General features: G+C 29.8%; 1 protein-coding gene and 2 long non-coding RNA genes across 4 annotated transcripts; 2 read left to right on the top strand and 1 right to left on the bottom strand.

Annotated features, from left to right (window-relative positions):
- Nucleotides 1-1,260: 1,260 nt before the first annotated feature.
- Nucleotides 1,261-1,749, bottom strand: LOC8289854 (dnaJ homolog subfamily C member 4). The gene has a single exon (XM_002538408.2). The coding sequence runs from the start codon at nucleotides 1,747-1,749 to the stop codon at nucleotides 1,261-1,263; it is 489 nt and encodes a 162-aa protein (XP_002538454.2).
- An 805-nt stretch (nucleotides 1,750-2,554) lies between these two features.
- On the top strand, nucleotides 2,555-7,117 carry LOC107261524. Of its 2 annotated transcripts, XR_007216251.1 has the most exons (5): nucleotides 2,555-2,651; nucleotides 3,127-3,198; nucleotides 5,473-5,621; nucleotides 6,092-6,182; nucleotides 6,798-7,117. It is a non-coding gene; the product is annotated as an uncharacterized LOC107261524 (long non-coding RNA). The 2 variants fall into 2 exon arrangements; XR_007216252.1 differs by lacking the exons at nucleotides 2,555-2,651; nucleotides 3,127-3,198 and adding an exon at nucleotides 5,121-5,161.
- Nucleotides 7,118-7,918: 801 nt separating this feature from the next.
- Nucleotides 7,919-11,317, top strand: LOC112535413. Its single transcript, XR_007216253.1, has 3 exons — nucleotides 7,919-8,034; nucleotides 8,492-8,562; nucleotides 11,203-11,317. It is a non-coding gene; the product is annotated as an uncharacterized LOC112535413 (long non-coding RNA).
- The last annotated feature ends 4,468 nt before the right edge of the window (nucleotides 11,318-15,785 follow it).

Below are 15,785 nucleotides of genomic sequence, written 5' to 3'. Positions count from 1 at the left end.
AAAGGGACAAAAGGATCCAGTTCTTAATGGGCACAGGGATGGAGATGAAATTCCTTGTCCACTGGAAAATAGTGCAGGGGAAGGAAGAAGATGACCGAACCTGCTATACATATTCTTTCACTATTCCTAGTTTTTCTTTTTTGCTCAAGCCAATTACAGTGGAAGTATAGAAAAAGTATACAAGTTCACCGATTGAAAGCTGATGCTCTTATCAGTAATTCAAATGACAGCAGAATCATGTGATGGTTGGTTGTAAGGGGCTATTGGGTAAGGCAAATCATGCATGCATCAAGAAAACAAGATAACATGGTTGCATTCAACGAAAACCTGTACATGCCCAAGCTACAGTTATTGATGGAAGCTGAAAGAGTTATGGACATAATATCTTGCCGTCTCTCAAGGTGGAAAGCACTTCATGTTGGACCCAATCGGCCAATATTTCTAACAACCGCCTAAATGGATGTATGGAAACTGTTTGTCGAAGTCATTCAGAACTGCATTGTGGACCTATACATACACAGAAGCAGAAGTGGTAACAATTTAGATGGCACTTAGATGTCAGTCTGGATTTAGGACCAATATCTTTTTGTTTTTCCATAAAATCATCTTGAATTTAGGAATGTTGAATATGTCTAGAGAACAAGAAATGAATGCTGATACAAAATTTGCAGGGATACCCATGTCATGCTCAAGATAAATATATTAACAATATAGATTGTACCAAACAACTGAATGCATACATTATGTACAGCGAATTTGTTTTTCTTTAAGGAAAAGTTAAAGTAGAATATGCATAGTTTAAGTAGAACTATTTAAGCATGCATCAAGCACTGAGTACATGAATCAGACACCAAAAAAGAAGCCCTCACACTGAAGTCCCAGTTACCGTTATAATGATACTAATTCAATGCGCACAATCAGATGAAGCCACTGCGATATCAAACATTGACTGGTATAATTTGAGGACTAGTACTTGTCATTGTGTCAACTATGTATTGTGTACATGAATCTGACAACAAAAAGAATCTTGCAACATTATTGATACTGATCAATCGTTACTGCAATATCAAACATTGAATGGTATAAATGCTTAATTCGAGTAGTATTAGTCAATTGTATAGCTAACAATTTAATAAACCTTGCAACATCAAGCACTACAAGAAGATCAATACCATGTGTCCAAAATACAACTGAATTTTCTCATTGATGTGTCAAAAATATTACATATCTGGTTTTTGTATATCAGAACTACAAAACATACTAAAGTCTAATATGATTATAGCCTTCGTTAACCGCCACTTTGTGAACACCACCTTCGGCAACTAATTTACGAATGCGATCAAATTCCATAAAGAACTCTGTCATTGTGAAAGCAGGCTTCTTTGGTGGCTCAGACGGCATGCGTGGTCCCATGGGGTGTCTCGGACGCTTCATGGAAGACTGCTGCTGGTCCTCTCTCTGTCGCTTGTTGCAAGTCTGATGATGACAGCTCTGAGCCTGATTCTGACGCTGATGCTGAACTTGAAGAAGATGATCAAACTCTTTGCGGGAAATCGGATTCTTCAGAATATTATAGGAGGTAAGGAGTCTCTGGAAATTGGAATGGGCATTGGGATTACGAGGGTTCTTATCAGGATGCAACCTCAACGCCATCCTCTTAAAAGCCTTGGAGATTTCTTCATCTGTCAGGTTAGGGCCTGCAGCAGATGCTAGGCCTAATACACTATAATGATTCACCAACACAGACATTGTCGATTGAATGTAGCGATCCTAAGAAGAAGAGAAGCTAGGGTTTTGAAGATATACAGAAGATATCTTCAAAAAGGAAATTAGTTTTTGTTTTGGAGTAGGTTTTGTCAGAGTGTGTTGGTTATTTATAGAAACTGGTAGCGTTAATTCTAATCAGTACAGTTAAATATGCGTTTGACCCTCTTAGTAATAACTTAGAAAATAGGAAATTACTGACGTAATGGACCAAAGCTATTGGGTTTCAAACTTTCTCCTAATTTAATTTGGCTCTTGTGACGTAAATAGCTTCTTATTTTTATATTTATGATAAGGGACTTAAAAGAAGGTGAATAGTGATAATTTTTTAAAAAAGAAATATAAAGCGAATAGTGATAACTTTTTTAAAGAGAGATATAAGGTTAATAGTGATAACTTTTTAAAAGAGAGATATATTTTTCTTGTTTTGAAGTTCTAATCTTGTACTCCATAAATTATTTTGTGCCAAAGAAGGAAATGAAGTTCCTGTGGCTTGATCTTGATCTATATTTTAATAGCTTCTTGTTTCAATCCAAAATTTGTTTCATGATCGACTTGGGATGAGTGAAATTAGGAAATAAAATTGCATGCATTTGTTTAATTTTGTCTTCTTTATTCTGCATCATCCTTTGTGGAATCTGTTTAACCTTTTACAATTACTCTAAGATTGAGTTGTTTTTTAAAATGCTTTGTAGCTTTGATCAATAGTCAGAATCTTCTGACGGTACACATATTGGCCGTACACTTGGTTTGACTTTCCTTTCTTCATCTTCCTATAGTTCAACTCTAGAGTTTTGATCAATATTCTTTTTGGGTTACAGCAAATAAATCCAATCATAAAAGCGTCCAATTGAGTGAAGTGAAAAAGAGCCTCAAGTGCCACAATGGTAAATTACTATGCTTCTTATTTGTATTCGATAATTTTGCTTTGCTTGGCGCCTTGAATATTGTAGGTAAATATATTTAATATTCTAATTGACCCAGTTTAGATAAAAATATAAAATAATTATCTTATATTTTACTAAAATGTTTGCTAATACTTTTAAAAAAATAAAATTCTTTTGGCATTTTGGCATATATTAGTTATGTCGTCTTTTGTATTACATGCTATGCATCATGGTATTTTAGCACACATTGGCTACCTTGTCTGCTCTCCAGCCTGGGTCAATTGCAGTATAATGATGCTAATTTTGAAGTTTAGCTAGCTGCAAATTTTTATGTGATTTTTCTTTGTATTTATGTTGTTGGACACTTTAGTAAGAACAAGAAATCGATTGCTTGTGGTTTATTTATTTATATCATATGTTTTCATTTCTTTTTTATTGGGAGTAGAGCTATTTTTGCACTCTTTTTTTGTTATAGAATCTCTAAATAAATTCAATCAAGAAAGCATCCAACTGAGAGAAGGGAAAAAGAGCCTCAAGTACCAAAATGGTAAATTATTTCACTTTTTATTTCTATTCGATAATTCTGCTTTGCTTTGCATCTTAAATATTATGGGTAAAATGTATTTAATAATCTTATTGGGTATAACAATAAGATTTTAATGATCATCTTTCTGTAGGGAGTTTTAATCCTGCCAATCCTTTTTTTGGCGTTTTGAACACAAAGATTAGATCAGAAAACAAAATAATTGAATCTCAGTGTTTGCACCTTTCTCTGTTTTCCTTCTTATTTCGAAAATCCATTTAGTGGGTTGATTGTCAAGTATCTGTTTGGAGTCTTTTCTTTTTAGCTAATCTTTTTTTAAAATTTAGATAGATTAAAGTTGGCCAGTCATCTTGATCATTAGTTTGGTCTGTGTTTGCCAATTAGGTCTGGTTGAGAATAAAAAGTTTCTTCTTACCCAACTCGTCTTTTTATGGACACACATTTATAGGAAGGAACCTTGATAACATAGGTCTCGTTTGGTCATGTACATATAGTTCGACATTTATGGAAATGAATGTCAGGCTTTGCACGTTTAACTGATATTTCAACCTATTATTTTTCTAGGGATGTATGGTTAGATATTCAGAAAGAACTCTTATTGGAGCCTAACTTTTTACTTCTAATTTCAGCTTAAAATAAAAAGTTTAAATTTCAGTAAGTTTTTTGGTTGCTATCCTATTTTTTCGATCAATTTGTTAGGAGAATGGTGAGGTGATGCTAGCTTTATTAGTTTCGTTTGTGGTTTTGATATTTTATACTCAGTAATTATATGTTTTGTGATTTCTTCTTGCTTTTTTTGGAAACAACAGTGCCCGCCGTTTATCTAGACTTGAAAAGAGTTCTTCTAGCATTCCAATAATCTCGTGAGCAATCTGGAGAAAGGAGGCCTTATGTTATGATGGGAGTTTCTATACTCCCTTATGTGTTTCTATTTTAGTCAACAGTATTAACTCCTAATATTCTTACTAGAGAATGTACAATAATTTAAGCTAGCTAAGTTGTATGTATTTGTAGGGTTCAACACTTTGAATGTTTGAGGAAGTATTATTTTACATTGAAATATAATTCTTTTTTTTTAATCCCCGGACCGATTTGGAACTATGGAAGGCTAAGATCTTCTTACCAGTGTTATAACTCGTTGTGTTGTCATGAGCACTAATCATGAGGGAGTTCTTTTTTCTTTGATTAATGGGGTTTCTATTTTGAATATAATTAAATTAGATTGATCGAGGGAAGTTATGGGGTTTCTAATTCATTTGGTTCCTTACTTCCCAGAAGTCCCTTTCTCTCGTCAGGTTGTAGGTTAAAGATTGGAAAATAAGCTATTTTGGATGTCATTATCCATAATCTTTTATTTAATTAATACTCTTAAGTAGTAGTGAATTTTGAGTATTGGCTTTTATGAGATCCCACTAGCTTGTGGAGATATGGCTGCCATCATTGAAAAATTGGTTCCATTTTATAATTTTTTGATTTAATTAATTGCATTATGATATTGAGGAGCCCTGTGCATTGGTTTTTGTTCATCTTTTAGTCTCTACCAGCTTGTGGAGAAGTGATAAGTGGCTTTTATCACTATGTGCTTCGCTTCTCAAGGCCTTGATTGCAATTTTCAAATTTGGGTACATTTGAATAAACTTGACTATGACTGTTCCTTTCTTTAAAAAATTAGTTGCAGGCTTGTGCACAGATTTTTATTTTGGATCCTTGTATGTGGAGCTTGTGTATTATTAGCCTCTTTTAATTCACAGAATTTGAATCATAAGCAAAAATAAGTTCGGATATTTTTTGCAGATTGTGAAATGGTTTATTATTTTGGCAATTAGAGGCTCTATTCTCATCATACCAACAATGCTCTTCTACTGATTGATTTGCTCCAGTACTTTCCACGATTCTGAGATCATCAAAGCCTCGGGAATAAGATCCTGATACCTATAACCTCCTGCTCTACATGTTGGCTAATCATGTATGTAATCTCAAGTCAAATTTTGTATGCTAATATTTTATTAATAGTTGGGCCATTGCATGCTGCAATGGTAGAAGTCTTGCTCAAGGGTAGAGAAAAAGTTTTAAGAGCAACAATCACTTTATGTGAAAATACTAAATTATGTTTCCCAGTATTCTTAATTCTTCAGTTGGAGCATGACGGGCTATCATTCTTCTATTTTAAATGATTTAGCATTACTATTTTGTCTACTTCTGTATAAAAATGCTTTTGGATCTGAATAGTGTTCTACTCTTAGCAGTCTTGCAATGATTAGCCTTTTGATCTTATAGGTCTTAGGAGCCTCATGGTATCTATTGTCAATTGAGCGTCAGGTGACGTACTGCAAGTATGCTTATAGACATGAAAGTGCAGTCTCTCTTATTTGGATTGTGGTACTTTGAACAAAGATGAAAGCAAACTATGAGGAAACAATACTCAGGTGTTTAATGGCTGTGATCCAAAAAACATTATTATTTTTAATTATATGGGATATTTGCAAATGCTGTGACACAAAAGGTTATCTCATCTTACTTTCTTGAGAAGTATTTCTACTGGTTTTGGTAGGGCTTGCAGAATCTGAGGTACAAATTTATGAAAGTACCAAAAAAGTTAAATTCTATTACAAGTGATGACAGATGAAATTTTATCATCTTTATTTGTTGTTTGAATCAATGCTTGAAAATTAATTGAAGCTTTTGGTCCCCCTCCCTCGTACTCATGCAAAGACTAAACATATGATTATCTTCATGACTCATAAATTGATAATCACTTTTTCTTTTACAACGTAGAATAGCTCTGTTCCAAACTTATATACTTCATCCGCGTAGAATGTGTGAGTAGTGGTAAAAAGTGTTGTGTGAAGGTTGATTATAACCTTTTAACGGATTTTTTTGCTTTCTATATTTTCAGTTCCATCGGCCAGGGTTTGGAAACTGCATTTGCTACACTTATTGCCATCTCGGGTCTGGTTCTTTTTGCCCATTTAATTAGAAATATGCAGGTAAATGTGGAAGTGTTGCACCTTTTATCTGTTTTTAGCCTCCATAGGATTGTATATGCTGTTTCTCTGTTATAGATGATATCTGTTATTCTAGGTTAAATATTTAGATGCAGTAGACCATCAAACAAATAATTTCAGTTTCTTTCCCAAGGATAACAAAAAATATCGCTTTTGGTTTTAAAACCTAAAAAACCATTGATTTTACCTTTTCTTTTCTGTCACGTGAAAATCAACTACGAAGTACTACTTATAGAAAGGAACCTTGATAACATATGTGTGGTTTGGTCATGTACATGTGGTTCGACATTTATGGAAATGAATGGCAGGCTTTGCACGTTTAACTAATATTTCAACCTATTGTTTTTCTAGGGACGTATGGTTAGATATTCAGGAAGAACTCTTATTGGTGCCTAACTTTTTACTTCTAATTTCAGCTTAAAACAAAAAGTTTAAATTTCAGTAAGTTTTTGGGTTGCTATCATATTTTTTTTGATCAATTTGTTAGGAGAATGAAAATTGATGCTAGCTTTATTAGTTTCGTTTGTGGTTTTGATATTTTTGATTCAGTAATTATATGTTTTGTGATTTTTTCTTGCTTTTTTTTGGAAACAACAGTTGTCGTTTATCTAGACTTGCAAAGAGTTCTTCTAGCATTCCAATAATCTCAGTGAGCAATCCGGAGAAAGGAGCCTTGTGGTTATGTTCTTATGATGAGTGAGTTTCTTTACTACCGTATGTGTTTCTGTACAATAATTTATGCTAAGCTAAGTTGTATGTATTTGTAGTGTTCAACACTTTGAATGTTTGAGGAAGTATTATTTTACATTGAAATATGATTTTTTTTTTCTTAATCCTGACTGATTTGGAACTATGGAAGGCTGAGCTCTTTATGCTACTGCCTACTAATCTTATGTCTTCCATTGTCGCGAAACTGTGGTTTTATTGCATTATTAATAGACATCAATATATTATTTTGGGTGATTGCTTTAGTGATTGGCTTTCAATATTTTGTGCTTTTGGTTTTTGTTTCTCTACTTAATTATGATATTGCTGATGTTTAGATAGTTGTAGCTGGATTAAGTTTAATTATTCAATTTGGTTCTAGTTTATTCTCTCTGTCTTTTCTTCCTTGCAGGATTAGGTTTTAATTTCTGGTTGGGCATTTTTGGCTATTGGGTCAAACTTTCTCCTAATTTCATTTGGTTCTTGTAACGTACATGCTTGTTATTTTCAATGCTAGCTTTTCTTGATATTTATGATACGTGACTTAAAAGAAGGTGAATAGTGATAACTTTTTAAAAGAGAGATATAAGGTGAATAGTGATAATTTTCTAAAAGAGAGATATAAGGTGAATAGTGATAACTTTCTAAAAAAGAAATATACTTTTCTTGTTTTGAAGTTTTGATCTTGTACTCTATAAATTATTGTGTGCCAAAGAAGGAAATGAATTTCCTGTGGCTTGATCTTAATCTATATTTTAATAGTTTCTTGTTTCAATCCAAAATTTATTTCATAATCCACTTAGGATGAGTGAAATCGGGAAGTAAAATTGCATGCATTTGCTTAATTTTGTCTTCTTTATTCTGCATAGCCCTTTGTGGAATCTGTTTAACCTTCTACATTACTCTAAGATATAGTTGTTGTTGGAAATGCTTTGTAGCTTTAATCAATAGTCAGAATCTTCCGAAGGTACACATATTGGCTGTACACTTGGTTTGACTTTTCTTTTTCATCTTCCTGTAGTTCGACTCTATAGTTTTGATCAATACTCCTTTTGGGTTACAGCAAATAAATCTAATCATAAAAGCGTCCAATTGAGAGAAGTGAAAAAGAGCCTCAAGTGCCACAATGGTAAATTACTCTACTTTTTATTTGTATTCGATAATTTTGCTTTGCTTTGCCCATTGAATATTATAGGTAAAATATATTTAATATTCCAATTGACCGAGTTTAGATACAAATATAAAATAATTATCTTATATTATATTAAAATGTTTGCTAATACTTTTTAAAAAAAAAAATCTTTTGGCATTCTGGCATATATTGGCTATGTCGTGTTCTGAATTACATGTTATGCATCATGGCCTTTTAGCATACATTGGCTACCTTGTCCACTCTCCAGCCTGGGTCAATTGCAGTATAATAATGCTAATTCTGAAGGTTAGCTAGCTGCAAATTGATATGTGTTGTTAGGCGCTTTATTAAGAAGAACAAGAAATCGATTGCCTGTGGTTTATTTATTTATATCATATGTGTTAATTTCCTTTTTCTAGGACAAGCTATTTTTGCACTCTTTTTTTGGTTATAGAAGCTCTAAATAAATCCATTCAAGAAAGCATCCAACTGAGAGAAGGGAAAAAGAGCCTAAGTACCAAAATGGTGAAGTATTTTAACTTTATTGTGAGTAATTCCTTTTGCTTTGCTTTGCATCTTAAATATTATGGGTATAATGTATTTAATAATCTTATTGACCCATTTTAGATAAAAATAAAAAGATAATTATCTTCCATTATATTAAAATAATAGTAATGTTTGTCAATACTTTGTTATAAAAAGAATTTAATAATGATTTTAAGAGGATAATGTAATTATAGAAATTTAAAGTGTTAACATATAATGAAATATATTTTTCTTATATTAGATATAGACTTCTTGAAATGAAATAGAATGAATTACACTTAAAATGAAGGGGCAAATACTATAAATCAAATATAGTTAATGATTATTTAACGAAAATCTTGATGAAAGTGATTCTTAGTATAAAATTATAAAATTGAAAGATTAAAAAATATAATTTTTAAATATTAGATGTAACTGATATGAAAAAGTACATGGGGCAAATAGTAATTATTCTTATAAATAGTAATAAAATACTTAAAGTTCTATCAAATTTGTCAATATATTAAATTTATACTATTCTTTATAATCAAAATCATTACAACGGTTGTGCAATTCGCAGGTAAAGAATTAGTTTAGGATAAAGTCTAACTGTTTATATTCTATTAAATTAATTATTAATATAAGCATTAAAAAATTAAGATTTTAGCTAAAACAATTTTAGTCCTGCTATTATTATTTTTAAATAATTAACTAATTATTTCATAAATGTGCTATATGTTACAATGATATTGTTCATAGCCATATATCAAAGAAGTTAATTAGTGTTAATGAGTTTTTTTTACTATAGTAAGAACATTAACTTTTTACGGAGATCGTTTTTCTTTTCAAATATGGCTTGATGACATGCAATCTTCCATTCTATTTCAAAGAGTTTATATTGAATATAAGAAGAATGGACAAATCAATTTTATTAATTTCATTGTATATAATATATTAATTAACACTTCAAGTTTTTGTATTTACATTATTCTTTTAAAATCATTATTAGAATTATTTGGTCACTTTTCATATGTGAAGATAAAATTGAAGGTACCAAGGTATCTTTCACTAGAATTAGATAATGATACCAATCTACCTCTCTAATGAGTCTAGTCAAAGTACTAAGGTATCTTTTCATTAGATTATGCGAGGTACCAAACTACCTCTTCCTTAGGTTAGTAGATTTTTAGGATTAGAAAACTAAGTTACTAAGTATAAAGATATTAAAAATGCAATTTTAAGTACTACTTTTTAAAATTAGAATTATTTTCTAAAAGAAAATTAATGTTTTAGTTAATATGGTTTTTAATAATATAATTAAAATTCTATTTTTTAGGATTAGTGTTAGGGGTAATTATTATATATTCTTTATGTTTTCTATATCATATTGTTTACCACTTAACATATAGAATTATATCTTTCATCATTCTATTTTTTTTATTTTATACTAAACTAATTATTAATTAGGTTTAAGTTTATATTATTTGCCCTGATTTTTATTGTAATATTTAAATTGTTATTTAAAACTCCTCTTAGAATTAATTAGAACTATTATTTGTGCTATTTATTTTAAGACTTTTTAAAGCCAGTGTTATAATTAATTCCCCTTAAACGCCCCCTCATCCTTAATCCCTTTCTAGTTATGCTTTATTTTTCTTTTCCTCCTTTTCTTTACATAGTTTAATTTTTTGTATTAGGTTTTCACCTCACATGTTTAAACAACTAAAATTAATTTAGCATTTTGAATATGATAGGCTCCAATGCTCAACTTGAAGTAAGTTAAGCTTATTACTGTAATCGTCTCATCCCTTATACTTATGTTCAGCTCAAATGTTAAATAAAATGATTTTTAGATTTATGAAATAAGGTCAGTTTCACATGTTAAGAAAAACTTAAGGTATTAAAATAATGAGTCTAGTCAAGGTACTAATGTATCTTCTACTAGGATTAGATGAGGTATCAAAGTACCTCTTCTTTAATATTTCTTTACTATTTTAATAACAAGTTCATTTGTGTTCAGTTTTTTTGCTAACTTTATTTCTTCATAGTTGCAGGTTTTAATAACAATGATTTAGGAATCTTAAGTGATTCATTTAAAACTCCTCTTAGAATTAATTAGAACTATTATTTGTGCTCTTTATTTTAAGACTTTTTAAAGCTAGTGTTGTAATTAATTTCCCTTAAGCGGCCCCTCATCCTTAATCCCTTTCTAATTATGCTCTATTTTTTTTTCTTCTTTTTTTTACATGGTTTAATTTTCCGCATTAGCTTTTCATCTCACATATTTAAACAATTAAAATTCATTTAGCATTTTGTATATGATAGACTCCAATGCTCAACTTGAAGTAAGTTAAGCTTATTAGTGTAATTTTCCTATCCCTTATGCTTATGTTTAGCTCAAGTGCTAAATAAAATGATTTTTAGATTTATGAAATAAAATTAGAATTAAAGTTGGCGAGTTTCACATGTTAAGAAAAACTTAAGGTATTAAAGTAATGAGTCTATTCAAGGTACTAATGTATTTCTCCTAAGATTAGATGAGGTATCAAAGTACCTCTTCTTTAATATTTCTTTGCTACTTTAATAACAAGTACATTTTTGTTCAGTCTTTTTTATAACTTTATTTCTTCATAGTTGCAGGTTTTAATAACATGGATTTAAGAATCCTAAGTGATTCATTTAAAACTCCTCTTAGAATTAATTAGGATTATTATTTGTGTTATTTGATTTAAGACTTTTAAAAGCCAAGGTTGTAATTAATTCCTCTTAGGCGTCCCCTCATCCTTAATCTCTTTCTAATTATGCTATATTTCTTTTTTTCCTCCTTTTCTTTACATGGTTTAATTTCCTGCATTAGGTTTTCGCCTCACATATTTATAATTCTATTCTAGAAAACACATAATTAAGACATACTTTAAACATTAACCAAACAAAAAAGAACATACTTTAAACAGAAAAAGTTAACATTAATAATAATACTCACAAAAACATGCCATATAATAATGAAATACAGCTATCACACACAAAAATGATATGGTCTTGTACAAGAGGGAAAGCAGGAAAAAAAATGGGATGGTTTTGGTTAAAAATTTATATATTTCTAAGGAGAAATGATATCTTCATATATATAATAATTTTGAAAGCACTAAAAGAATAAAAACAAATTCATTTTGTAATAATGCTTTACATATTACTATTGGGAATAATTTTTCTTTTGGGGGACCTTCTCCAATTATGCCTTTTTGGAAGGGAAAAAGACTGTGCATAAAAAGAATATATAGAGCTTTTTGAGGAATATTAGGCTGGTGGTTGAATTAATTATCATGAAACAATAGTGGGAGTGTAATCTTCCCATCCCTTATACTTATGTTCAACTCAAATATTAAATAAAATGACTTTAGATTTATGAAATAAGGTCAGTTTTATATGTTAAGAAAAACTTATGTATTAAAATAATGAGTCTGGTCAAGGTACTAATGTATCTTCTATTAGGATTAGATGATGTATCAAAGTACCTCTTCTTTAATATTTCTTTGCTATTTTAATAACAAGTCCATTTGTGTTCAGTCTTTTTTTTCTTCATAATTGCAGATTTTAATAACATGGATTTAAGAATCCTAAGTGATTCATTTAAAACTCCTCTTAGAATTAATTAGGATTATTATTTGTGTTATTTGATTTAAGGCTTTTAAAAGCCAGGGTTGTAATTAATTCCTCTTAGGCGCCCTCTCATCCTTAATCTTTTTCTAGTTACGCTCTATTCCTTTTTTTCCTCATTTTCTTTACATGGTTTAATTTCCCGCATTAGGTTTTCACCTCACATGCTTAAACAACTAAAATCAATTTAGCATTTTGTATGTGGTAGGCTCCAATGCTCAATTTGAAGCAAGTTAAATTTATTAGTGTAATCTTGCTATTCCTTATGCTTATGTTGAGCTCAAATACTAGATAAAATGACTTTTAGATTTATGAAATAAAATTAGACATTAATTTGGTTAGTATCACATGTTAAGAAACCTTAAGGAATTAAAGTATCTCCCCTAGGACTAGATAAGGTACCAATATATCTTTCTAATGAGTCTAATCAAGGTATTAATGTATCTTTTGCTAGGATTAGATGAGGTATTAAAGTACATCTTCTTTAATATTTCTTTGCATTTTTTAATTACAAGTTTCTTTGTGTTTAATCTTTTTACTAACTTTATTTTCTCATAGTTACAGGTTTTGATAGTATGGATTTAGGAATCCTAGGTGATTCATTTAAAACTCCTTTTGGAATTAATTGGGATTATTATTTATGGTATTTGATTTAAGGCTTTTAAAAGCCAAGGTTGTATTTAATATCCCTTAAGCGCCCCCTCATCCTTAATCCCTTTCTAGTTTTCGTCTATTCTTCTTTTCCTTCTTTTATTTACATAGTTTAATCCGCATTAGGTTTTCATCTCATATGTTTCAATAACTAAAATCAATTTAGCATTTTGTCTGTGATAGGTTCCAATGCTAAACTTGAAGTAAATTAAGCTTATTAGTGTAATCCTCATATCTTTATGCTTATGTTCAGCTCAAATGCTAAATAAAATGACTTTTAGATTTATGAAATAAAATGAGACTTTAATTTGGTCAGTTTCACATGTTAAAAAAACCTTAAAGTATTAAAGTATCTCCCTTAGGAGATAAGATACTAATATATCTCTCTAATGAGTCTAGTCAAGGTACTAATGTATCTTCTGCTAGGATTAGACCATGTATTAAAGCACCTCTTCTTTAATATATCTTTGCTATTTTATTTATAAGTTCATTTGTGTTTATTATTTTTACTAGCTTTATTTGCTCATAGTTGCACGTTTTGATAACATGGATTTAGGAATCCTAAGTGATTCATTTAAAACACCTCTTAGAATTAATTAGGATTATGATTTGCGTTATTTTATTTAAGGCTTTAAAAGCCAGAGTTGTAATTAATTCTCCTTAAGCGCCTCCTCATCCTTAATCCTTTTATAGTTTTCCTCTATTCTTCTTTTCCTCCTTTTCTTTATATGGTTTAATTCTCCACATTAAATTTTCACCTCACATGTTTAAACTACTAAAATCAATTTAGCATTTTGTATGTGATAGGCTCCAATGCTCAACTTTTATTAGTGTAGTCTTTCCATCCCTTATGCTTATGTTCTCAAATGCTAAATAATATGACTTTTAGATTTATGAAATAAGATGAGACTTTATTTTGGTCAGTTTCACATGTTAAGAAAAACTTAAGGTATTAAAGTATCTTCCCTAGGAGATAAGGTACCAATATATATCTCTAATGAGTCTAGTCAAGGTATTAATGTATCTTCTTATAGGATTAGACGAGGTATCAAAGTACCCCTTTTTTAATATTTCTTTGCTATTTTAATTACAAGTTCATTTGTGTTCAACCTTTTTGCTAACTTTATTTCTTCATAGTTGCAGGTTTTGATAACATGGATTTAGGAATCCTAAGTGATTCATTTAAAACTCGTCTTAGAATTAATTAGGATTATTATTTGTGTTACTTGATTAAAGGCTTTTAAAAACGAGGCTTGTAATTGATTCCCTTAAGTGCCCCCTCATCCTTAATCTCTTTCTTGTTTTTCTTTATTCTTCTTTTCCTCCTTTTCTTTACATGGTTTAGTTTTTCACATTAGATTTTCACCTCACATGTTTAAATAACTAAAATCAATTTAGCATTTTATAAGTGATAGGCTCCAACTCAACTTGAAGTAAGTTAATTTTATTAGTGTAATCCTCCCATCCCTTAGGCTTATGTTCAACTTTAATACTAAATAAAATAATTTTTAGATTTATTAAATAAAATTAGACTGTAATTTGATGAATTTCACATGTTAAGAAAAACTTAAGTTATTAAAGTATCTCCTTCAGAACTAGATAAGTTACCAATATATCTCTCTAATGAGTCTAGTCAAGGTTAGTACATCTTCTGCTAGGATTAGACGAGGTATCAAAGTACCTCTTCTTTAATATTTCACCTTAATATTTTATAGTAACTTTAATATTTTTTGGATAATTACTATTCGCCCCTTGTATTTTTCATATTATACTAATTACTCTCTAATATCTAAAAATTATATTTTCTTCATCATTCTATTTTGTAATTGTATACTAAAATTGGCTCCGTCTAAATATTCGTTAAACAATGCTACTTAGGTTTGGTTTTATACTATTTGCCCCGATCTTTGATGTAATATATAAATTGCCTCTTGATCTTTAAATGTAATACAAATTTCCTCTTGACCTTTAATGTAATATACAAATTGCCTCTTAAAGTTATTTATTATACTAGAAATTTTTATTCTAATTTCTTTGTAAAATTCAAGAAGTTTGAGGATCAAATTATATTTTTATCAATTTAGTTTATTATTAATTGCATTGACTTTTAAAATGCAAGGGGACATTAGTGCAATATATAAATATAGGGGGTAATTTATGTATTACACCAAAAAGCAAGAGGCAAATAGTATAATACCAAACCTAGTTAACGATTGTCTTATCGGAATTTTGACAAGAGGGGTTTTTTATTATAAAATTACAAAACAAAAGGATAAAAAGTATAAATTTTAGATATTAAGGGATAAATATGGAAAAACATAAGGAGTATATAGTAATTACCCTAAATTTTTTTAGTTAGTGTAATTTTTATTTGTTATTTTTATTGCAAGTTTTTGGAATTAGTCTTTTTGCTAATTTTATTTTTTCATAGCTACACGTTTTGATAACATGGATTTAGAATCCTAAGTGAGTCATTTAAAACTCCTCTTAGAATTATTTAAGATTACTAACCGTGTTATTTGTTTTAAGGCTTTTAAAGCCAGGATTATAATTAATTTCCCTTAAGTATCCCCTATCATCCTTAATATCTTTTTATCTTTGCTCTATTCTCCTTTTCCCCATTTCTTTGCATGATTTAATTTTACTTATTAGGTTTTCGCCTCATATCTTTAAAGGATAAAATCAATTTAGCATTCTGCATGTGATCACTCCAATGTTTAACTTGAATTTAAGTCAAGGTTACGAGTGTAGTCTTTTCATGCCTTATACTTATGTTCATCTCAAATGCTAAGATAAAATTAGGGCATTTAGATTTTTAAAAAATAAAATTAGACTTTGATTTGGTCAGTCTCACATGTCAAGAAAAATTTAAGGTATTAAAATATCTACCCTAGGACTAAATTTAAAGTATTCTA

This window comes from Ricinus communis, chromosome 6, assembly GCF_019578655.1.
Source record: "Ricinus communis isolate WT05 ecotype wild-type chromosome 6, ASM1957865v1, whole genome shotgun sequence".
NCBI lineage: Eukaryota > Viridiplantae > Streptophyta > Magnoliopsida > Malpighiales > Euphorbiaceae > Ricinus > Ricinus communis.
Note: the sequence above shows the minus strand (reverse complement) of the source record. Positions and strands in the feature narration are given on the sequence as shown.